Source organism: Notolepis coatsorum, assembly GCF_963971535.1.
Source record: "Notolepis coatsorum genome assembly, chromosome: 15".
Classification (NCBI taxonomy): domain Eukaryota; kingdom Metazoa; phylum Chordata; class Actinopteri; order Aulopiformes; family Paralepididae; genus Notolepis; species Notolepis coatsorum.
In genome coordinates this window covers 105340439-105365444 of record NC_140179.1, presented here as the reverse complement: position 1 = coordinate 105365444, position 25006 = coordinate 105340439, and the positions used below count along the sequence as shown (strand labels likewise).

The window sequence follows — 25006 nt, the reverse complement described above, 5'->3', positions numbered from 1 at the left end:
TGGACAGACACAACATATATATATATATACATATATATGATAACATACTTATGTCCTTTGAACAGTTACACGGCACCTTCCACCTTTTAATTTCTTCAAATAACTACAGGTCAGACACTTCATAGGTACAGGTCAGGGAGGAAACTCCACTCTTCCAAAACCCCTCCTCATAGATGATATTCTAAAAGGAGTTATTCACATTAGAGGCATCCTATCATTAACATATAATAGATTTCTGACCTTTACAGAAATAATACCCCTAAACACCAAGAACAAATGGGAGCGGGACCTGGACTGTACCTTTGAAGAAGATGAATGGGATCACTATGTGAGTCCGCACTATCTTTTTCATATAACACTCGACATAAACGTATGCAATTTAACATTCTCCATAGAACCTATTTTACGCCGGAAAGACTTCACAGGATGAATGATGCTATCTCTGACCTTTGCCCTAGGTGCTCAACTGAAACAGGTAGCCTGCTCCACATGTTCTGGGAATGTAACAAACTAAGACCTTACTGGGGCTCAATTTGGGAGATTCTCGAAGAGATCACAGGGTTTGAGATCCCATGTACACCTAAATTAGAATTATTAGGAGACATGTCTGACATCTCGGCACGGTGGTGTAGTGGTTAACACTGTCGCCTCACAGCAAGAAGGTCCAGGGTTCGAATCCCGCTTGGGGACCAGGTTTCCATGATGCCAGTTACCCAGGTGGGGTATCTCCCAGGCCTTTCTGTGTGGAGTTTGCATGTTCTCCCCGTGCTCGCAAGGGTTTCCCCCCCCGATAAGATAAACCCAATGGAAAAACATGCACAACAACAAGATCGCTAACGCTGTGGCGTCCTTGACGAAGACGGACAGGAGCACTTGGATTGGTCCCCTGGCGCGGCTCACGTGGCGCCTGTCTGCTCCCGGCTGCCCTTGGGGGGGAAGGACGACGGGATGGGTTAATCGCAGATACGCATTGTATGCATGGTTCGCATGTGTGCCAAATGGTGACCTCGGAGCAGGTCCTAAATTATAATAATAATAATAATAATAATAATTATTATTATTATTATTATTATTATTATCTCTCCTGATAAGAGAAGCAAGGTGCGGATCATTCAATTGGCCGTGATTGCTGGGAACAAGTGTATTGCCATGCTGTGGAAAAGTGCTGAATCCCCCCCCATGTCTATGTGGCTTAGTGAAATCTCTTCGTACATGGCATCAGAGAAAATAATGTTCAATCTTAAGAAAAAACCACATCTCTTTGATAAATGCTGGGCTGGGTTTAGGCAATACTTAGAACAGATTACATAGTAGGTTGACGATGTAGGCTATTAATGATGCTCGCTTTTGTCTTTCTGATGGGTATATATTGCAATGAATGATACTGTAAATGTTATTATTTGCTCTTTGAAGAGAAAAGATGTACCGTTAGATATTTATTTGTTTGGTATAGAAGTATGGGCACCTGTTCAGACAGGTGTAACTGGGTTTACTAAATTCTCAAGTTGTGTATAAATTTTTTTTAATTTGTTGAGGTCCTAGTCTGGGGGAGGGTCTGGCCTTGAGGTTTTATTTTTGTTTATATTAATTTAAATTTCTTTCAGGGGGGGGGGGTTAATTTGTATCTATTTTTCTGTAACTCGGGGTGAAGGGGGGGGGGGGGCAGTTGGCAGCATTTATTTTTGTATTGATGTTGAATTGTTGAACTGATGCTGTAAAACTGATAAAAAAAAAGAAATACCAATAAACAGTGTTAAAAAATAAATAAAAAAACACGACGACAGGCAGGAAAACTACAGGAATTAAATGTAAACCCAGTAGGTAAAATTCACCTGCAGGTGACTTGCTTAATCCTCCCTGTGTCCGTCTCTCTCCACTGGTGAGCGTTGTGGGGCTGTGTGTGATGGAGCAGGTGAGCTGGTGGAGTGATGACTGATGTGGAGGTTTCCAGGGGTTAAGAGCTGGCTTCCCCTGGCTCCTGTGGGATTTATTCAATAACAGGTAGGGGTTATTAAGTCAAACGGATTAATACAATGGTGAGTGAGAAATCTTCTTAGGGACCTGCACTGGCTCCCCATTGCTGCACGAATCCGCTTCAAGGCCCTCGACCTGGCATACCGTGCGGCAAAGGGAACCGCTCCCGCCTACCTCCGGTCAATGAACTACACACCCTCAAGACCCCTACGCTCTGCATCTTCTGGCCGCCTCAGACCTACTCCTATCAGAGCTCCGGGAGGGTCATCAAGGAGAAGTCGCCTATTCTCAGTCCTTGCCCCACAATGGTGGAATGAACTACCCACCCCAGTTAGGACAGCCGAAACCCGTTCAATCTTTCTCCGTCGACTAAAGACGCACTTCAACCATTATCTGAAGAAAATTCAAATAAAATACAAAAAAATATCGAATCCTAACTAACCTTACTGTCATGCACTTGTCCTAATAAACTAACCTACACTGTAGCACTCAACACTTTGATGAACATTGTTACTCAGCTGAGAGTTGTACCCTGCCTGATGACTTGTCGTACAGACCTTGTAACTCGCTTTGGATAAAAGCGTCAGCTAAATGACTAAATGTAAATGTAAAGCAATACTACATGAGGATCAAAGGAAATCCAACCACAAGGCTGTCTACTTTTCAACCAAAGAAATTGACATTCCCTAATAGATAGTGTGTACGTAAATGAAAATGTATGCGTCTGATAAAGAGATAGGTATATATAGATGAAAAGGCATGTGTCTGATAGGGATATATTATTAAAAGATTGTATAATTGGCTGAAATGAACATAGATAATGTATGTAAAAGATAAAGAGTATATTATGCTGTATTGTATTATGAATTAATTATGAGTAGGTATTATTGTATTGCATTATGAATTCATAAGGCGTATATATTGTTGTATTGTATTATGAATTTGATAGGGTTTTTATTGTTGTTTTAATTGTCTGTATGACATGTGAATGTTGTGAGTGTATAAGTCTGTAACTGTATTTTACGTGTTATGGACCCCAGGAAGAATAGCCCCAGCACTGCTGTGGCTAATGGGGATCCAAATAAACTTAAACTTACTGTCCACCTACCGGCAGCGGTCTCCGTAGGCGCACACTCCTCTCTGGTAGAACTTGCAGATGGTGGACGGCTTGCTGTTGGCCAGGTCATGAGAGAACATGCACCTGTTCCCCTCCCGACACACGCCGTGGATGAAGTACCTATCGGAGCCACACGGATGATCTCGTCAATGAAGAAAATGCTTTTCTTATGATTTTATATATAACAATAAACTTTATTTGTATAGCACTTTTCATACAGAAGTTGCAGTTCAAAGTGCTTCACAACAGTAAAAAATACAGGCATAAGAGTATAAAAAAAAAGATAGAGAGGTAGCAAGGTAAATCACAGTGTTTCACATTAGGATCTAGCATCCCAATAGGCCTTTCTGTTTACAGTTTCATTCAGTAATGCAAATAATAAAAATAGAATAGACAGAGTAAAAACAAAGTGCGGTTGGATTCAGGTTAAAAATAGGCAAAAAATTATAAAATAGAACGGACATACAACAGGGTATTTAACATACAACAGATCAGTGCATCAGTAAGAAGTAAAAAGTGTGATAAAATAGTTCAATTTACAACAGAGCAGTGCTCTTAAAATTACAGTGCATAGAACCGACGCGTGAATTTGATAGGAAGTGTAGGTAGGGTAAGAATAGTGCAGGTAAAGTACAATTTGTGTCAGGATATCCCTGATGTTTCATTTAAATGCCTGAGCAAAGAGATCGGTTTTAAGCTGTCTTTTGAAGATGTCTAGCGAGTTGGCTTCCCTGATGTTTTGGGGTAGTTTGTTCCATAGTTTGGGGCATAGTTGATAAAGGCTGCATTAGGGCTGGGCGATAAAACGATAACGATAAATATCGCGATAAATTATTTCCTCGCAAAGTTTCGATATATCGATTTTCCAAGTTTGGCTCCGTTCAGCCTCGGCTCAGCACACTCACTAACAACAACCAACGTTACGTGATGACGTGCTTACGCACCACAGCTCAGGACTCAAGGCTGCTAGGATAACTAGCTTGCACGGCGCTATTTAATATATTTACGTGCCGAGTATGTATGTGGCGTGAAATCTGATGCCACGTTATAGTAGTGTGTGGTATACGGTGGACGTCGTTGCAATGTATTGGCGGAACAGAGTATTTTATGGTCATATTTTAGTACATTGTCATGGAATACATCGCTTGGTAACGAAGCTGGCTAGGATAATTAGCTTGCACGGCGCTGTTTTTATATATTTACGTGCCGAGTATGTGTGTGGCGTGAATTCTGAGGCCACGTTTATAGTAGTGTGGGGTATACAGTGGACGTTGTTTCAATATATTGGGGCGGAAGAGAGTATTTTATGGTCATATTTTAGTATATTGTCATGAGATACTCCGCTTGTCGGCTAACTGCTAAAATGCGCGAACTGATGACGACATCAACTCGACTCGAGACATTCGCAGCAGTATAAGAAGTTAATTAAACTTGACAGACATTATATCGACAATAATTATCGATATCGAGTTATATGAAAATAATTTTATAATTTTATCGCGATAACGTTTTTGGTCATATCGCCCAGCCCTAGGCTGCATTGCCGTTTTTTTGACTGTTTCTGGGAGCCTCTAGTAGTCCAGCAGCTGATGATCGCAGTGTTCTTGCTGGCCTGTAATTTATTAGAGTGTTGGCGATGTAGCTAGGTCCCTGTCCATTTAGAGCTTTGTATGTAAGGAGAAGGACCTTGAAGTCAATTCTAAATGTTACAGGAAGCCAGTGTAGAGCAGCTAAGACTGGACTAATGTGCTCTCTCCTTTTGGTTCTAGTAAGCAGTCGGCTGCAGAGTTTTGGATTAGCTGAAGCCTCTCTGTGGTTTTCTTAGGGAGACCTGTAAAAAGTGCATTACAGTAGTCTAACCGGCTAGATATGAATGCATGAATTAGCTTCTCAGCATCGTTTTGATTAATAAATGGTTGTACTTTTGCTATATTTCTGAGATGGAAGAACGATGTTTTGGTCACTTTGTTATGCCAATTCCCCCCTCCCCTTCCTGGTCGTTGCGTGCATGTGCCTGAAGTTTATCAGATGCTTCCTCCGAGACATAGGAGACAGCCAGCAGCCTCTTTCCACCTGGCAGCGCGGACTCTCATTGGTGAGGTGTAACGCGTGGGAGGTCACACTACCTTCACCATTTCCCTCCCTCGCTGTGCAGGCGCCCTGACCGACCTGTAGGCGTCGCTGTTTATAACAACCAGAATACCACCCACCGGCTTCCCTCCCACTGACTCTGTCAATTGTGTCAGTATGACGACCGACCAAGCCGGAGGCACCACCGACAGCCGGATTCGATACGAGTGTCTCTGCGGTGGTAGACAGGCGCTTAGTCCGCTGTGCTACCCGGCCGCCACGGGACATTGAATACTTGTGTTAATTACAGCTCAATGAAACTATAAGGTACCAGTCCCTATAAGACAAGGTATTGCTATTTTTCCATCTACATATAATTTCATTGAGCTGTAATTAACACAAGGATTCAATGTTGCTGATGACATCACTGTTGGCCATATTCAAACACTCAAAGACTCTTAAACCCAAACTGCTGCCAATGAGCAGGCTGGCACTAGGGATGGGCAAGAGTAATGTTTTCCCAGATCAAGTACTTGCATGAATTACTCAAAAAACCTATTGGGAAATCAATGTTTAGAATGCATCTTAAAGCGCATGACAGTAGCAATAACAAGATATTGCGTGGAGTCACACACACACACACTACCGATTTGATTATGGCTCGCTCCGTGGACATAACATTAGGGGTGGGAATCACCAGTTTCATCATGATACGATACGATATCGATTCTTTGGACAACGATACGATATTTGCCGATATCACAAAGTCTCTCACGATACAATACGATACGATTAGATTCAGGTGCCTGCGATCGATATGAGATGATATCATATGCCCATTTAACACAATCAGTAACATTTAGATCAACAAAAAAAAGGTAATGAAAATATCATTTGACATTTGTATTTTTGAGCTCTTCCAGACATTTAAAGGAAAATCAATCTATTGTTTTAAATACAAATAGACCTCCTGTTCACTGTAAAGTGCCACGTTTTGATATATTGAGCTTTAAACTTTAAGCTACATTTTTTGGAACTCAAAACTCACAACCTCCTTCTCCCAAACCGTTCCTACAACAATTTGTTGATGTTGCATGATCATGTATAGGCCTACATTTATTATGTATTATATTGTTTATGTTTAAATAACATTTAAACATCAAACTCCTCTGACCTCATCTGGTCTTTCCAAAGACTCGCGCACACACACACACAGAAAGGGAGAATGCTATGCTGTAACGTCTACACACACGGAGCTACTGCTGTTGTTCTTGGGCGGATATGAGACTCGCCACAGGATTTTCAAAATAAGAGTATCGATATGAATCGATCTTATTACATCGCATCGATCCGATTCGATTGTTGATAATTACATCGATGTATCGATCTGGATCAATGTATCGTCCCACCCCTACATAACAATGCACAGCAATATACACAATGAATGCTTAATGCGTATTGTCATTTAAAACAGTCAGTTACGCAGCCCAGCTGAGGTACGCCGTTTACTGGTGCTCAAGAACATACAGGGCCAGGTGGAAGGACATAGAGACACACCTAGAGCGAGTCCAACCTCAGGCCAGACTGGGGGGGAAAGAACACACAGCACAACAGGGAAGTAATTCAATAGTGGACCACACCCTGGCGGTTTGGAAAGAGGTGGTCAGGAAATATAAATCAAAAGAAGACAGTAGACTTCTGATTTGACCTTCCCAGACCCCCAGTTTTGGCCCGGGGTCACTGGACGCCACTTTTGACGGGTGGAGAGATAGGGGTATAACAGCCATATGTACACTTTTAGAGGACCACAACTTCATGTCTTTTGAGCAATTTAAGAAAAAAAATTGATTTGGGTAATGACAATTTGTTTAGATATCTACAACTGTCGAGCCCAGCTCTCCACATAGTTTTCAGTTTGGCTGGTCGTCCGTACTAATACAATTGGCAGTATTAGAGGGTGGGAAAACTGATGGGTGGGGATCGGACGTTGTGGACAGCAACTCCTACAGGTCGGTTGGTGCGCCTGTGCAGTAGAATCAGGGAGCGACGGGGGCGGCGTCCCTCCAAAGCGCAGACCCCTGACACTGAAAGATCGCGCTGCGCAGGTGAAAAGATGCGACGGCTGCTACCTCGAGTACCGGAGGGGACTCGTGCAATGTATGGCTTCGTCCACATTACAGCCGGCTTGTGGGAGGCATGAAACAGCGTTGGAGATAGGGGAGGGTAGAATTGGATGATACGAAATTGGGATGGAAGAAAAATAGAAAATGGGAGAAAAAGTGGATAAAAAAAAAAATATCTACAACTGCGACACTTCTATGATACAGAAATCAAGAGTAGGATATCGGTAGGGGGTAACGGGGTGGTGGGAATGATGGAGCTGGCGTATTCGCAAACTCCAGTGAAAATAGTATCGGAAATGTACAAAAGTTTACAAGTTCGCAACAACTGTGATTCATATAATGTGAAGAAGAAATGGGAAAGTGAACTGAGTATAATCCTGACGGAGGATGATTGGCATTCTATATGCGAGACACAACACTCATCCACTAGCTCTAGAGGATGGAGAGAATTCGGTTGGAAAAATGTGATGACATTTTTTTATCACACCGCAAATTAAGAGTAAACAATTAAAAAGGGCAACAACCCTGCTGGAGACAGTGTGGACAGATGAATGCCAACCACTCTCACATATTTTGGTTATGTGATAAAGTGCAACCATTTTGGAAGAGTGTTACACAGGAAATGTACAGAATTCTTAGCTATGAATTCCCCATGGAACCCCAGTTGATATACCGTAATTGCCGGACTATAAGCCGCACCTTTTTACCCATGTTTTGAACCCTGCGGCTTATACAACGATGCGGCTAATCTATGGCTTTTTACAGCGAGCGGCCACCAGGGGCGCTCTTGCAGGTGTCTAGTGGCTTATAGTCAGGTGCGGCTTGTATATACACATTTATTTTTCGTTCTATATCTAGCTGGTGCGGCTTATATTCAGGTGCGGCTTATAGTCCGGCAATTACAGTACCTGGGTTTGATCACAGAGGAGACCATACACAATGAAGACTTGTACCTGTTCAAAATCATGACAATAGCTGGTAAGAAGGCCATCACAAGGTGTTGTCACGATACTGGCATTTCGAACTTCGATACCTTGAAAAGTATCGATATTCGATACCATTTTCAATACCACAGCGAAAAAGGTTCTTAAAATGTAAAAAAAAAATATATATATAATATTCTTTTTTTATAAATTTTGCTTTTGTTGCTGGTCGATTCTCCTCAGCTTCTCTCTGGTACTATAAGAGAAGATAAATATAACACGTTTAAAATCCTTTATTTATCTTTAGATCAGACATTTAAAAATAACTAAATGATATAATCTTAGAAATTAAGTAAAGTTAATAGTACTGCGTGTTAACCATAACAGATTGCAGAATGGGTACAATGCAGTACAGCTCAATACACACAATTGTTAAGGGGATGCAGACCAGAGAAAGACTTTTGTCTTGTTTACATCAGGGTCCCCCATTTTCAATTCATCATAACATTTATGACATACAGATAAACAGTACTGTTACATCCAGACATTTATGACATACAAGATATACAGTACTGTTTAAGAGACAGTTTCTAAAAAGAGAGTATATACACTACAGTTAATTTACTTCTGACCATTATAGTCAAAGTATTTTCCTATGAACTGAAACTCATAAGAGCACATAAGGCTAGCATCATTCAGTTACAGCTACTGTATATTGGCCAACATTAGCCAGCTATCCAGCCAGCTACTGCATCATGAACTGCCAGCCAGCCAGCTAGCTACCTTAACCCAGAATACAACAGCTATCCAGCCAGCTACTGCATCATGAACTGCCAGCCAGCCAGCTAGCTACCTTAACCCAGAATACAACAGCTATCTAGCCAGCTACTGCACCATGAACTGCCAGCTAGCCAGCTGGCTACCTTAACCCAGAATACAACAGCTATCCAGCCAGCTACTGCACCGCGAACTGCCAGCCAGCCAGCTAGCTACCTTAACCCAGAATACAACAGCTATCCAGCCAGCTACTGCACTGCGAACTGCCAGCTATCTACCTTAACCCAGAATACAACAGCTATCCAGCCAGCTACTGCACCATGAACTGCCAGCCAGCCAGCTGGCTACCTTAACCCAGAATACAACAGCTATCCAGCCAGCAGCTACTGCACTGCGAACTGCCAGCCAGCCAGCTGGCCACCCCCAATCCAGCCAACCGTACAAATTACGGTCTCAGCCAATCACATCAATATGTACAGTTAGTTAGCTAGCCATTCCATTGCGAATTAAAAGGTAGGCAGCCAGCCAGTATTAGCTAGCTAGTAGCTAGGTAGCTAATGTTAGCCAACTGAGAAAGATAGCTAGCTAACCAACAGCTAGCCAACAGCTGCAAGCCTGCAACGAACGCCACAAAGGCCAACATTAGACAACGCCTCATGTATTAAACTAAAGTCAATAGTTTAATATGGGTCATTTTGTTTATGATTCAGTGATGTTGAAAGAGCTGTCGAGGCTCTGCACTTGGAGCGAGTGAGAGCCTGAGGACTGTGTCGACACAAGACAGGTCCGTGAGCGTAGGGGGCAGGGGAGGGGAGGGGAGGGGCAATGCCCCAGCAGCGTGTGTGTGCGTGTGTCAACAAGGAGAGAAGCTGTAGGAGAGAAGACTGCGAGAACGGCAGCTGGTATCGATAGTGCAGAAAGTATCGATATTGCGGGAAATGAGTATTGAAACTGTCATCAACTTCAGTAGGAAGACAGTGAATGTCTCTCCTGTCATCATTAGGGGGCAGAAATGGAGATAGTCCAGTTCTATAGGTATCTTGGTGTCCACCAGGACAGCAAGCTGGACTGGAAGAACACAGATTCTGTGTTCAAGAAAGCCCAGTCTCTGCTTTTTCATTTGAGGAAGCTTAGATCCTTTGATATCAGCAGGTCACTTCTTCATGTGTTCTACTAATAATCTAATAATGCAGGACCTGTTGCAGAGGTCTTTATTCGGCATGCAACGACACTCAATGTTTTAGCGGTACACACAGCGGTTAGTTTAGCACACACACCGGAACACACACGCATGCATTGTCTCTTTAGGATCGCCGATGCGATTCGTCTCTGCGATTAACCCATCCCGTCGTCCTTCCCCCCCAAGGGCAGCCAGGAGCAGACAGGCGTCAACGTGAGCCGCGCCAGGGGACCAATCCAAGTGCTCCTGTCCATCTTCGTCAAGGACGCCACAGCATTAGCGATCTGTTGTTGTGCATGTTTTTTTTTTCCATTGGGTTTATCTTATCGGGGGGGAAACCCTTGCGAGCACGGGGAGAACATGCAAACTCCACACAGAAAGGCCTGGGAGATACCCCACCTGGGTACCTGGCATCATGGAAACCTGGTCCCCAAGCGGGAATCGAACCCTGGACCTTTTTGCTGTGAGGCGACAGTGTTAACCACTACACCACCATGCCGCCTTGCTAGTGTCCTGTTCTATGCTGTGTTCTCTGCTGGGGGGGGGGGGGGGGGGGGGCAGTATCATGGACAAAAAAAACATATATATTAAATCATTAAAAATGCTGGCTCAAGGCGGTCAGGTGGCGTAGCGGAGATTGCGTTTGTCACCAAACGCCGGAGACGCTGGATTCGCCTGTTCGAATCCAGCTCACAGCTCCGGCGTTGTCACCAGCTTGGCTGGCCGTTCACACTAATACAATTGGCAGTATTAGAGGGTGGGAAAGCTGGCGGGGTGGGTCCGGGTCATTGTAAACAGCGACTCCTACAGTTCGGTCGGGGCGCCTGCTCAGCGCGGATAGGATCTATGGGGGGTAGTGTGATCCTTCTGCACGTTACACCCTCTCAGTGAGAGTCCGCGCTGCCAGATGAAACGGTTGATTGGCTAGACGTGTGTCGGAGGAAGCACGTGATAGCCTCCACTCTCCCAGACCGACAGTGGGGGGTAAGTGTGCAGCGACCAGGAAGGGGATTGGGAATTGGCATAACGACTAACATTGGGATGGGAGAAAATCGGAGGAAAAGGGAGGGGGGAAAAGATCAATATAAAAATTTAAAAAATGCTGGCTCAGTGATTGGCCTCCCTCCTGATTCCTTGGAGATCATTATTGCCAAGCGAACTAGGACTAAATTGAACACAAATCTTTTGAAGACCACCCTCTGTACAATATATTTGATGCTCTGCAAAGCTCATTTAGCGATAGGTTTCTGATGCCTCTATGCTCTATTGAGCGATTGAGAAGGTCCTTTGTTCCTGCTGCGGTTAAATTATTTAACGAACACCGCTAGCTCTGTGTTGAGAGGCTCTCTTCTTCTCAGTTACAGTGGGTGACAATATTGTCACAAGGAAAGATGAAATTACCTACCTGGGCTCCATCCTAGAGGCTAATCTTTCCTGTGACAAAATGGCATCCAATGTAATAAAAAAAGTCAACCAACGAACTCGATTCTTGTACCGGATCTCCTCTCTGGTAAACAAGAATACCCTGAAGACTCTGGCAGGGGCACTCATTCAAGGGTACTACGACTATGCTTGCACCTCATGGTACCAAAGCACCTCAAAGGCACTAAAAACCAAATTACAAACATCTCAAAACAAACTAGTCAGACTACTGCTTGACCTGACTCCTAGAACCCACCTCACCCCTGCCCACTTTGCCAACCTAGGATGGCTTAGAGTAGATGACAGAATACAGCAACTTGCAATGGGCCTGGTCTACAAGATACACTACACGACCAAGGTACCCATGTACATGTCAAAATACTTCCCAAAGGTCAGTGAATACCACGATCACAACACCAGAGGGAGCTCCACAAATCATGTTAAACCCAGATTCGGCTCAAACAAGGGACTAAACACGTTTCGCAATTATGCCACATCAATGTGGAACGCCCTCTACCCAAAGCTGTAAAGGAATGTGAATCACTACCCACTTTCAAAAACACTCTCAAAGAACACCTACGGCAGGGCTCTACAGTGCGACCATATTGCTTGCATATGCCCCTAAAAATATTTGTGTGCGAACCTCAAAAGTCAATTAGGCGCATGGTGTGCGACTGCAGATTACAGCCTTCAGTCGTACTTTTTATTTCTCCGCTGAGAATCGTTAAAAAACTACAAGTCCCACATTGCACTCAAGCCAATGGTCCAATCACAGTAGAGTGAAGTGACTGGTTTCATGGGAAATAAAGCAAATGACCAATCGGAAGCTCTCATTTTGCTTGTTTACTTCCTGAAACTCCGCCATTGCGATCAGAGCTCTCGTTTTCCGAGACACTAACTTATTATATAGTACTGTATCTTTCTTACCAATAGCAATAGATTTTAGAACACCTAGATTTATCGATAGCAATAGTAATATAACGTTAATGCAACAAAACGAATGCCTTGCTTTGTTAATCATAACGTTGATGCAGTAGCGTATGTCTGTGTGTTGGCTGTAACGGACATGACAATAACATAACGTGTACACATTAAAATTGCGATAATCTATTCTAACATTTTCAAATCGATGCAGTTGAATTTTCCCCTTAGGATCGATGCATTGTTACACCCCTACACCAAAGTCACTGGCCCACTGTGTATCTGTGTGTATAATAACTTGGCTAGCGTTATCAACAGCAGAGATGGGCTAGGGTCCAGCTGCAGCGCCGGACGGCTGGAGTGCAAGCGGTGTGATGTAATTGGCAGACTCGACTGTCAATCAATGGTCTACCTGACACGCAAACTCATAAACAATGTTTCTGTACTGGAGGTGTACAGTATTTCAATAGGCAACCCTGAAAGGATTATTTTTCTAGAAGAGCAACACAGCCAAAACATAGGCATTGTATGCATAAAAGGGGCAAAAGCTAAAGTTAAGTGACTGAACCTTTTGTAGCAGTAGTTTGATTTGATAGTTTATTTGATAGGGACAGCACATGTACATCAAGTACAAAATACAAAATGTAAACATGCAGGGTTGTAGCAAGAGCTAATTTACACACATGCACGCACAGTACAAATATACATTTATTTTTGAAAAAAATAAAAAAAACTCTGTTACTTGAAATATTTTCACTGTGCTCCTAAATATTTTTGGGTGCTCCTAAATTTCTTTGTGTGCTCCTAAATTTTTTCATTTAGGAGCACATGTGCTCCTTGGGAAAAAGGTTAGCGTAGGGCCCTGTACGGGAGACTGCAATTCGAAACTGGCCCCTACAAATGTCCTAACCCAGTTGTACAGTAAAGACCATGTATGGCTTTGTCAGTATTCCAATGTACAGTGTACAGTGTCCCCCCCCCCCCCCCCACCTCCAATGTACAGCCCCACCCACCCAACCCCACCCCCAGGGAACAAAATTTACTTCTTGACTTACCAGCCCATTTGGCTGGTAGATTTAAAAAACTACCAGCCAGGCAGATCTTTTACCAGCCAAAAATTATAAATAGCTTTTTAGTATATCGCCATGTGTTATTATTACTATATAATGCTCTCATATGCTATTTTCAATTAATATCATAAACAACATAAGGAATATTAGTATAATTTTGAGTTGACTGAAGGAATGAGTCAGCGTTAATAGTTTTAAATGCAAATAATTTATTGAAACATAGAAGTGGGGTCGGGACACACACACACTGTTTCAACTCACCACCCCGCATCATATTGTAGTCTAGTCTGTCTTCAAACGTCCACTCCTCTCGAAACTTTCTTTTTCGTCTGAGAAAGGCGCGGTGGGTTTTCTTTTTAGCGGCAGGCTTACTCCTTCCATATGGTTCCACTTCCACATATTTGTAATTGTAACCCATTTAATAATAATAATATTTACATTTATATATGTAATTACCGCATATATATATATATATATATATTTATAGGGCAACCAACCTTTTTACACTGCCATACACTGAGGCATCAGGGCATGTATAAACCCCTTCCTCTCCCAAACCGTTTCTACAATTGTTTTATGTTGCATGATGATCATGAATTCATTTATTATAATTTTTTTTATATTTGAATATCAACATTATCTGTCCATCCTCAGTAATCCTCAATTTACTATAATATACTCCTGACTTCATCGTCTTTCCAAACGCGCACACACACAGAGAAAGGGAGAGTGCCCCCCCCCCCCCCCCCCCCCGGCCAGGTGGCGGGCAGACCTCTCATTGTTACTCGCCAAACCTTAAATCTGCCCGCCATTGGCGCTTGGCGGGTACTTATTTTGTTCCCTGCCCACCCCACCTACCGAACCTCCTCCAATGTACAGTTTCTACGTCAAATGTATATAACTCTTTTTCTGGACACTTTTTGTATCACAAACAGTACTGTATTTGCAAATCTGGTATGTCATAAATGTATAGATGTAGCAGTACTGTCTATCTGTATGTCGTGTGTGTCATATGATGAATTGAAAATGGGGGACCCTGATGTAAACAAGACGAAAGTCTTTCTCTGGTCTGCATCCCCTTAACAATTGTATGTATTGAGCTGTACTGTACTGTACCCATTCTGCAATCTGTTAATACACTTTTCAATCAATCAATCAATCAATCATCTTCTATTTACTGTGTTGTGTCATTTGTACTGTATGTAATTGTTTCTTGTTTGTGTATTTGTATTCGCTCTGGTGGCAAACCATGTTTCCCCTCTGGGATTAAGAATAAAACCAGACCATGAATCAGGCAGGAGGCAGTACTGGGTATCAGGCTCATTGACTGGAGGTCTCTGTGTGACACACATCAGATGCACAATCATTAGGTTTGGTGTGCAGTTGCTTGGTTTCACCTCATAGGCATCCCAAAATACTGTGTTACAAATTACACTAATATACTGTATATATTCTGTTTGGCAAAAAACTAAATTAAATTCCATAAACAATCAAAAATATTAAATGACCCATATTCACTTCAATAACAAATATGAAAATAAAACACATTATAATCACACAGTATCATTCTTCACATTCAAATAGGGCTTTAGTGACCTTAGAACAACATGTAACTGTGTTGTGTTATTATAATAACAATCACACCAGCCAGACTCACCTTATATAGCTGGACTGGTGTGGATTAGCTAGAAGGCTACTAGGCCTACAGCCTTTCATTCCACATAGAACAACGTGTTGAAAAGAAACAGACACAAACATCTCCATACTTGTGTTCCACACATCAGATGCACATCACTGGGTTTGGTGTGAAGCAGCTTGGTTCCAGCTGATCAACAGAACAGAACTTGACTGCAGTCAGCTGGAGCTCTGGAGCTGAGAGGAGAGAGAGCTAACAGGAGCTAGTAGCTAGCTGTACAGGAGCTAGCGTTAGCCTACTTTCTCCCAGACTAAACTAATACAAAGTGGGTTAGTGGTCTTGGATCCGAACACAATGTACACAATGTACACAGGATGAGTGGAATATTTTACGGAACATGTAGCAACAAGTAGATAACGTTTAAAACACGAATGACAACTTTTATAAGCGTTTATCAGGCGGAGACTCCGCTCACCTCGTAGAAATCCGGAAAGTGTGTATTTTTTTAGTAGGGTATATCTGCAGAGCCGCAAGCCCAACGTCTGGGCGGGGCTTCGTGGCTTGGACTAGGTTTTGATTGATTGATTGAAAAGTTTATTAACAGATTGCAGAATGGGTACAGTCAGTGGCGGCCGCTGGGTACTTCGCCACTAGGGGCGCTATACCAAATATTTTGCAAACATGTACAGTACAGTACTGTACCACGCAAGACTCATGGCAATGAATGAATTGAATGAATTGAAAATGGGGGACCCTGATGGAAACAAGACAAACGTCTTTCTCAGGTCTGCATCCCCTTAACAATTGTATGTATTGAGCCGTACTGTATTGTACCCATTCTGCAATCTGTTAAATAAAGTTTTCATTCATTCATTCATTCATTCATTCATTCATTCATTCATTCAAGACGTGAGCGATTCGACTCACGCTCACGGCAATGAATCGGCTCTTATGAACGAGTCGCTCAGCTGTTACTACAACAACACACAACCAGTCAAATAAAGTATAGTCTAGACTCTAATTCACAACTTGAAACACAATATAAATAGAAAAGTTAGAAACAAAACTCGCCCGTCTCCAAACACAGGCAGATCTCTCCCTCTCTCCTTCTCTCTCTCACACACAGCGCGACGTGGAATCGATTCGTTACACAATCAGACCTATTATATACCAAGAATAACTTCAGTATGAGTACAGGGCTGTACACATATTTTGCATATTGTTAAACGAGCCAAGGCTAGCTATTAAACTATCGATATGAATCGAAAATCTGGGACCCTGATGTAAACAAGACAAACGTCTTTCTCTGGTCTGCATCCCCTTAACAATTGTGTGTATTGAGCCGTACTGTATTGTACCCATTCTGCAATCTGTTAATAAAGTTCTCATTCATTCATTCATTCAAACATAGACAATATTGAACAAGCCATAATCCACGTATTTTCAATCCGAGAGAGCTGCAGTAGTTAAATCAATGAGCCATCGATAAATAAACAATCAGCAATGTCTCGCTTCATGAATGGCCAGCAGTAGTACTGCTCCTAAAAAAACTATTTACAACCGTTAACGTTAAGCCAGTTAGCCCGCACCAGCCTAGTAGTACTACTAACGTTAGCTCCCAGAACGATAGCCAGTTAGCCCGCACCAGCCTAGTAGTACTACTAACGTTAGAGAGAGAGAGAGAGAGAGAGACTCACTGTTTAGTTGAAACGTCCAGGGCAGGAAACGTGTATAATCCGCCATATAGCTTGTTAGCCAAGTGTTAGCTCAGCTGAGCTCGTCGACGTTAGCACAACACTCAACAAGTACATTCCTTTGTCCATTTCCGCTCGAACAGACTGCAAACTACCTGGCGTTCTATCGCCATGCTCTAAGACAAACTCTAACCTTAACCAACTTTGAAAGAGTGCCTAAGCTTAACAGTCTAAAGAACTTGCAGTCACAGCACGGCACGCTCTAAGACAAACAACAGTCCTAGTACCAGGAACCAAGCTAGAAGCTAGAATTGGAACATTAGAAATTGGATTCGGCCAATCAGAGATCGTCTCTGTGAAATTCTGCCATAGAAAAAAATACTGGCGTCGGCCAATCAGAGAGCGTCTCCGCGAAATGCGGCTATGGAAATTCTCACGGAAGTTCACGCTGCTTTCTAGACCGCTTCAAATCGCGCTCGGATTCCAACATAATAGTCATATTTCAACGCACAACGCTGTATGCACTGATTGGCTGTGACGGAGACAGCGATCAAACTGTGACGCGCAGTCAGAGCGCTATCGCTTCTTGCCCGGGCGAGAAATACGAAAAAATTTAAAAAAACGTCACTTCCTGCCCATGAAAACGCTGTTTTTTTTAATTTAGATAATAACGTTATATTGTGCATTGGAAATACAAACATACTTAAAATGAGTAAATATTATTCATTTTAAACATGTTTATATTATTTATAGGGCTATAAAACAAAAAACAAATTTTTTTTTTTTTTTTCTTCTCTCATTTAACAGGTGGGTCGGCGCCCTAGCGCCACCAGTGGCGAGCCGCCACTGGGTACAGTACAGTACAGCTCAATACATACAATTGTTAAGGGGATGCAGACCAGAGAAAGACTTTCGTCTTGTTTACATCAGGGTCCCCCATTTTCAATTCATCATAACATATATGACATACATGACATACAGATAGACAGTAATGCTACATGACATCTATACATTTATGACATATCAGATTTGCAAATACAGTACTGTTTGTGATACAAAAGTGTCCAGAAAAAGAGTGTATATACATTTGACGTAGAAACTGTACATTGGAGGAGCGTGGGTGGGTGGGGTGGGGGTGTGTGGGGGTGGGTGGGGGTTGTACATTGGAGGTGGGGGGGGGACACTGTACACTGTACATTGGAATACTGACAAAGCCATACTTGGTCATTTACTGTACACCTGGGTTAGGACATTTGTGGGGGCCAGTTTCGAATTGCAGTCTCCCGTAGGTGTTTTTTGAGAGTGTTTTTGAAAGTGGGTAGTGATTCACATTCCTTTACAGCTTTGGGTAGGGCGTTCCACATTGATGTGGCATAATTGCGAAACGTGTTTAGTCCCTTGTTTGAGCCGAATCTGGGTTTAACATGATTTGTGGAGCTCCCTCTGGTGTTGTGATCGTAGTATTCACTGACCTTTGGGAAGTATTTTGACATGTACATGGGTACCTTGGTCGCGTAGTGTATCTTGTAGACCAGGCCCATTGCAAGTTGCTGTACTCTGTCGTCTACTCTAAGCCATCCTAGGTTGTCAAAGTGGGCAGGGGTGAGGTGGGTTCTAGGAGTCAGGTCAAGCAGTAGTCTGACTAGCTTGTTTTGAGATGTTTGTAATTAGTTTTTTAGTGCCTTTGAGGTGCTTTGGTACCATGAGGTGCAAGCATAGTCGTAGTACCCTTGAATGAGTGCTCCTGCTAGAGTCTTCAGGGTATTCTTGTTTACCAGAGAGGAGATCCGGTACAAGAATCGAGTTCGTTGGTTGACTTTTTGTATTACATTGGACTTGGTTTGATCTCTCTCTCTCTCTCTCTCTTTCTCTCTCTCTCTCTCTCTCTCTCTCTCTCTCTCTCTCTCTCTCTCTCTCTCTCTCTCTCTCTCTCTCTCTCTCGCTCTCTCTCTCTGAGCATTGCATTGCTTATAGTTGTCAATTGTGTCAGTCAGTTCATTGCAATTTTTCCTTCAGTCACATTTAGTTTTATCCTGCACCTGGCCTAAAACAGGTTGGATGTGCACACAGCTGCTCTACTGTGTTTGTAGCAGAGCAACCACTGGCGATATCGCGCTAAAGTGCCCCTTTGAGTGAAAAAACTAGAGGATGTGCCCCTCCAATGGTCTAAACTTGACCATGTGCCCCCACAGTTGAAAACATCGCACTAAACCTAAAGTGCCCTTTTGAGTAGCAAAAGCGAGAGGACGTGCCCATTGGTGCCCTTCCAATGGTCTAAACTTGACCCAGATGGTTAAATAATGTCACACAAAAGTGTTAGCTACAACTGTGAGCAGCCCCGTCACTACAATATTCCATCCATTTAAATGTCCAGTTTTAGACACATCCCCTCTTGAATGTTCAGATGCCAGAGGGCTTAATGCAGTCTGAGCTGTAACCATGTGTAACAGGTTAATATGTTCCCCTTGTGAATTTCGCCAAAACACCCTTTTTCATTGTTTTGTTGGAATCTCCTACCTTTGTTTTGGTGTGGATGCTGAACGCACCACCGTGATCTCTTACCTATGGTGTCACCTGTGTTGTTTTGGGATATGGTGTGGATGCTGAATGCACCATCGTGACATTGCGTGACGACATCATTATGCACGATCAAACCTGGCTCACGTTCTGTTGCTTTGGATATGCAATTAAGGTGAGCCACGTTGTTAATGTCCGCCTGATAAACATTGATAAAAGTCGTAATTTGTGCTTTAAACATTATCTACTTATGGCTACATGTTCAGTTAAATATTCTACTCATCCTGTGTACATCCTGTTCGAATCCAAGATCACAAACCATTCTATATCAGTCTAGTCTTGATGGGCTAATTTATCATTTGGTAACTAGCATAAACTCACTGTTATGTTCGCACGGTTTCTCATTACGTGTATTCACACACAGCTGACGTTTTGTCATTCTTATCTTTTGTCAGAAGGTGGAGGAAGTCACTGCACACCAAATCTAATACCTTTGTATGTTGGATCTATGTTACACAGGTATGGAGATGTTTTTGTCTGTTTCTTTTGCAAACGTTTTATATGATTTTAGTGGGAAATGAAAGGCTGTATGTTTAATAGCCTTGTACAGTGTAGCTAATCCACACCAGTTCAGCTATATAAGTTCAGGCTGGCTGGTGTGATTGTAACACAGCAAAGTTACATGTTACTATAATGTGTTTATTTTCATATTTGTCATATAAAGATATATGGGTTTTATTTTATATTTTTGTTAAGATTGTTACGGTAAGCTTTGTCGTATATTATCTAGATAAAACATGTAAAAATATCAATGAAACTGTACAAAATGATTAGACGAAATGCTGATTTGGCAGAGGGGCCACAGGGGCTTCGGGAGAACTGGTGTCAGCTGGCACCAGGCCAAAAGGAGAATAATCCTCCCCCACGGTCGAACCCAATTTGGTAGGAGACTAGAGAGTCAGGTATTATCTTTAGAACAGGCATGAACAAGATCTGGGGGGAGGGGGATACATTCTGTAGGATGATGAAACCTAGAATTAGAAGGCTCAGAGATTGTGGAGGTTAGGGAGGGGGTAGGCACCCCGAACCTCTAGTCTTCAGCAGGCGGCGGTGGAATCGGAAGATTCCCTGGGCACGTTAAATCCTCTCTATAGTAAGCAAGGGAGATACTGAATGGCCCTCGTGTCTGGCAAGATGACCAACATCTTACTGTGTTACCGTCTAGTCGGCCCAGGTAACGTTGCATGTAATGTATATGTGGGCACTGGGTGGTAGGTGGACGACGGTCCAAACCTAGAAGTGGGGCAGTGCACCGGAGGGGGCACAGCACCTGCTGTGAACAGGCCAGGCTGGTGAAAACGGTCAAAGTTTCCATTCCCATAGCAAGTGGGGTGGGGATCAGACCGTAGGTTTCAAAACTGAGTGGCTGAGAGGTACTACGGAAGTGGAGACCTGCATCTCTGTTGGGGGAGAGGGGCCGGCGTCGGGCAAGGCGGCCCTGAGAAGCCGGTTGTACCGACGTAGCGGACTACCTAAACTCATTTGGGGAGAGGTGCATCTAAGTAGGGCAAGGAGTGCATCCGAACGGGAGGAGGGTACTCTTAACTGGAAGGAGGTTAAAAGGGTCAAAGCGTAAAAGGGTCAAAGCGCAGAGGTCTTGTAGACAATAGCTGACCAGCCGTTGGGCCCTTAAGGACTGGAGGGTAAATCCCGGCTACGACAGCTGGTCAGAGACTAGGTTTCAGAGTATAGACAATTAAACAGTACAATTATCACATAATCGACTAAAGGTTAGTTTAGAAGCAAGGGAGTTTCAGAAACATTCAGTTAGGTATCAAACATGATCTACATTGGACACTAGAAAAACCAAATAGAGTTAAATACATTCTAGAATTAATGCCTAGCATACTTAACTACAAGTGAGCTGTCATACAAAATCACATTGGATAATAGGTTTGGCAGGCATGAAAAGTTGACAACAAGTGAACCAAATAATAAAACATAGGTAGTAAATTAGGGTTTAAGCTAAGATAGGGATTAAAGAGGAGGTTATTGCTGGGAGAATGGACAAACCATCAGTAGGATGGAAACATTTAGTGGGGCAATTTCGTGGGTTGCATGTAGGCATAACTCTTAGAACTATTAGGAGAACGGTGGTCACAATGGGGAATGGCTCTTAAATAATGGGGATGAAAGAAACCATGACACAGGACTTCTTGTCGGTTGGTCAGAGACCAAGTATTCTGTTTTCTGTTGAAAGGACGTATGCAATTATCTGTTCACGGAGAGAGGAGCTGTAAGGATTGCCAGGTGAGATGGTGGAATAGAAAATGGCTAACAGCCAGTCGGATTCTACTGTGTAACGTTGTGTCACCAGACCAGGCTGACGTGTCACTCAGCGGGGAGATCCTTTAGCCAATAGGAGAAGCCCGAGCCCTGGGGGACGTACGTCTCCGGGGGCTCTGGGGGAAAGTCTTTCCTTTTTAAGGAGGGCTGATGGAGACGGACACACACACACACACGGAGACAGAAGGAGACTGGAGAACCGGAGACTCGAGAGCCGTGCCGGACACACACAGAGCTATGGACACAGACGATGATAGACGATCGCCTCGCAGCAGGGGAGCTAGACTCCACCGAGCCTAGACGAAATCAAGCGCTCCCAAACCGCCGAGGATCCGAAACCAAGGTTGCCTTGGCAACCAGCCACCACCAAGAGTGCCGCGTGTTGTCTGGACAACCCAAGACAAACAGCACCACCACCGGAGAAACTGGTCTGCATCCCCTTAACAATTGTGTGTATTGAGCCGTACTGTATTGTACCCATTCTGCAATCTGTTAAATAAAGTTTTCATTCATTCATTCATTCATTCATTCATTCATTCATTCATTCATTCATTCATTCATTCACACAATGGCAATGGTATGACAAGGTTTGGCACATGTTTCCACGAAAACAGGATATCATTTTAAATTTTTTATAAATCAACTGTGTAGATCATCCTCCATGTGTGTGTGGTTTTACAAAGTAAACAATGGGAAATGGTGTAACGGTACACAAAACCCACGGTTCGGTACGTACCTCTGTTTTGAAGTTCGGTATGGGTTTTCGGTACAGTGGGGGAAAGTTTGGCTTACCATGTTCCACTCAGGGGTAGTGTGCAATAACTAATTGTACTTGTAGGGCTGTCAACGAATATTCTATATCGAAATGAATAATCGACTTGTAAAAGAGAAAGCATTAAACAGATCATCTGTCTAAACCTCGTAACTCTATTCGCCCTCAAATCTGTGTTAATTTTTTATTTTGCATACTCATGTTCTGTGTCTTGAGTCGTACTGTATTGTATTCTGCATCTGTTAATAAAGTTTCAATCTGTAAGAGCCTCAAATTTCCATGTACATTTAATAAGTTGTCAGCCAGTTTCTAACCTGTAACATTCCTAAAGTAAAGGCACAAGGGTAGATCAATGTCGTTGAAGTTATGTAGACGATCTTTCCATTCCTGGTAACTGTAATGCATTCTACATTGTTGGCAGTATTTATAGTATGTGGAATCTAGAGATGGAAATATGCAGCATTGCACTTGATATGCAGTAATTTCTCACATGGTTGATTATCAAAACAATCGCTTATCAAACCCATTGTGTTTACTGATACAAGAGGGAAGACTCAGGTTTTAAACTGTGGATACCAACAGAAGGTAAACATTACTTTGAACTGTACAGTAATCCAGAACTATTTCATTGCACTGTAAATAAACTGATTTTATAGTATGTCACATCATTCATGTCTTTCACATTCTACTAAAAGTGAATCAACCCATAAACAAGGTGGCCTGTTGGGATGTTAGATCCTAATGTGAAAAACGATAGGTTATGTATATAACCTAGTTATATTAGTATTGGCTGAGCGTCCCGCTCTGAGCCTTATGAGATACCTCCTATCTCCTATGATACCTATTATATCCCAACGAACAACCAAATGCACCCATACCTGAAGGGCCCCCGCCCTTATGGAGGCGTAGCCTATATAACCATGACTCTGGTCACCAAACACCCTTCCTCGCCAAATCTCGTTCCAGGAAAAGAACCCTCAAGAGGGAACTCAGGGCCGCGCAGAGCGGGACGCTCAGCCAATACTAATATAACTAGGTTATATACATAACCTATCGTTATATATCGTATTTGCTTATCGCGTCCCGCTCTGAGCCTTATGAGATATGGGGAAGAGCGGACGCGAGACCCGACAGATGTACCCCCTGAGGACCCGTAAGCCCACATCAAGGGTTGCGGGGAGCCCTGTCACCCCATCCTTCCTAATGAAGGGGGGGCGCAGTCAACTCCACCTGAATGCGAACAAGAGGGAACTAGAACCCCTTGAACACACCGCACAGGCGGAACCACGTGTGACTCAACACACTGTGGTCCATACCCATACAGTCCTGCTACCCTTCCAAAGGACGGGAAGCAGGAAAGGCCACAGACCCCAGAACCGCCTGGGAGACAGAACCCCCGGTCATGTCCATGAGGTAAAACCTTACAAAGGGGCCCGGGGAAGACCACGAAGCTGCAGCACAGATGTCCTCCACCGAGGCCCCACCCAGGAGAGCGGCAGAGGCAGACACCCCAAGAGTGGAATGCGCCCTGATGCCCCCAGGGGGATCCTGCCCAGCCAATGTGTAGCAGAGGGTAATGCCCTCGCACAACCAATGGGACAGGCGCTGTTTCGACAGTGCCCTACCAGCACGAGCCCCACCGTAACAGACAAAAAGCTGATCGGTAACCCTGATGTCCTGAGTACGGCTGAGGTAAATCCCCAAAGCACGGACTGGACATGACAGGTGAAGGCCCGCATCTAACTCACTAGCGTGAGGAGGAGGACGAAACGCCTGAACCACAATATCTCGGGAGCGGAAGGAACTCCGGGTATTTTTAGGCACGAAAGCAGGATTAGGTCGCAGAGTGGCACCGCAGTCGGCCCGAAAAGACACGCACTCTGGACGTACCGAGAGAGCACAGAGCTCACCTACGTGTTTAGCGGAAGTGACAGCCAGGAGGAACGCGGTCTTGAATGACAGCTGTCCCAACGGCGCCTGCTCGAGCGGCTCAAACGGGGCCAAGGACAACCGACGAGGACCAATTGAAGATCCCAAGTCGGAGCCAAGGAGCGTTGCACCGGCTTAACGCGTCGAGCGCCAAGCAGGAAACGCTTCACAAGAGGGTGGCTGAACAAAACAGTCCCCTCAAAACCCTCATGATAGGAGGATATAGCAGCCGCATATACCCTCACCGTCGAAGCCGACAGTCTATCAAGAAGAGACTGGAGATAACTCAGGACAGCATCCAGGGGGCAGGAGACTGGGTCACAGCCCTCCCCCTTACACCACTCTTGGAACGCACGCCATCTGCCCGCGTAAACCGCGACAGTGGAGGGAGCATGCGCACACCGGATGGTATCAACCACAGAGGGATCCAACCTCTCCAGACTCACCCTCCCACCAGCCACACCACCAGGCGTTGGCCCAACACCGGAGGCTGGAAAAGCAATCCGTTGCGCTGTGAGAGGGCCGTCGCTGACCA

General features: G+C 43.8%; 1 protein-coding gene across 1 annotated transcript; it reads right to left on the bottom strand.

Moving 5' to 3' along the window:
* Positions 1-103: 103 nt before the first annotated feature.
* LOC311242174 (uncharacterized protein) lies at positions 104-15541 on the bottom strand (the record flags this gene model as incomplete). Its single annotated transcript, XM_084331123.1, has 5 exons — positions 15344-15541; positions 3083-3211; positions 1833-1978; positions 802-926; positions 104-181 (listed from the first exon to the last, which is right to left on the bottom strand). The coding sequence occupies exons 2-5, from the start codon at positions 3169-3171 to the stop codon at positions 104-106; spliced, it is 438 nt and encodes a 145-aa protein (XP_084187249.1). The 5' UTR covers positions 3172-3211; positions 15344-15541.
* Between the last annotated feature and the right edge of the window lie 9465 nt (positions 15542-25006).